Source organism: Otolemur garnettii, unplaced genomic scaffold (assembly GCF_000181295.1).
Source record: "Otolemur garnettii isolate 467f Iridium unplaced genomic scaffold, OtoGar3 scaffold00104, whole genome shotgun sequence".
Lineage (NCBI taxonomy): Eukaryota > Metazoa > Chordata > Mammalia > Primates > Galagidae > Otolemur > Otolemur garnettii.
In genome coordinates, this window is record NW_003852499.1 from 5970658 (window position 1) to 5971197 (window position 540).

Consider the following 540-nt stretch of genomic DNA (forward strand, 5'->3'; position numbering starts at 1 on the left):
GCGCCCTACTCCTTTGAGCCATAGGCGTGCTCCCCTTCCTCATTCTTTATTGCTGTTTTGAGGTTTGAAAAAAGGTGGAGAAAAATAATTAGGAGGGAACGGTAGGGAAGGGGCAAAGAAGAGATACTAGATCCTGATTTTGTAAAGAACATAAAAATCCTCTTGTTCCTGAACTACAAGGACCTACCACAGCTCCAGGACTTTGGGGGGTAGCTTTTCAGGGACCTGGTAATATTGAAGGACCCAGGAAAGGACTTCTCGCCATCGATTCATTTCTGCTAGGGCCTGGATCCCCACAACACACAAGGAGCACTTCACCTCCAAGGAACTGTGAACAGAAGGACCAATTTGGGTTACAAATGGTTCCCCTCCATTTCCCTTCCCACATCCACCTGCGGACTGTTCTCTAGCTCCCACCCAACTCTGCAGCCATCACTTCTCTCTTCCTATTAGTATTCAGTCCAGTTGGTCAAGGACTGCCCTTTTCCCCAGAAACAAAAAGTTCCTGTAAACCTCTTAAAGGCAAATCAGCTGTTGCCA

At 47.2% G+C, this 540-nt stretch overlaps 1 protein-coding gene across 1 annotated transcript in view; it reads right to left on the minus strand.

Annotated features, from left to right (window-relative positions):
• PEX26 (peroxisomal biogenesis factor 26) overlaps positions 1-540 on the minus strand; it is a 12317-nt gene that overhangs the window by 9475 nt on the left and 2302 nt on the right. Inside the window, exon 3 of the mRNA XM_023517102.1 lies at positions 188-328. Coding sequence (XP_023372870.1) covers positions 188-328 — 141 coding nt within the window. The remainder of the gene's footprint in view (positions 1-187; positions 329-540) is intronic.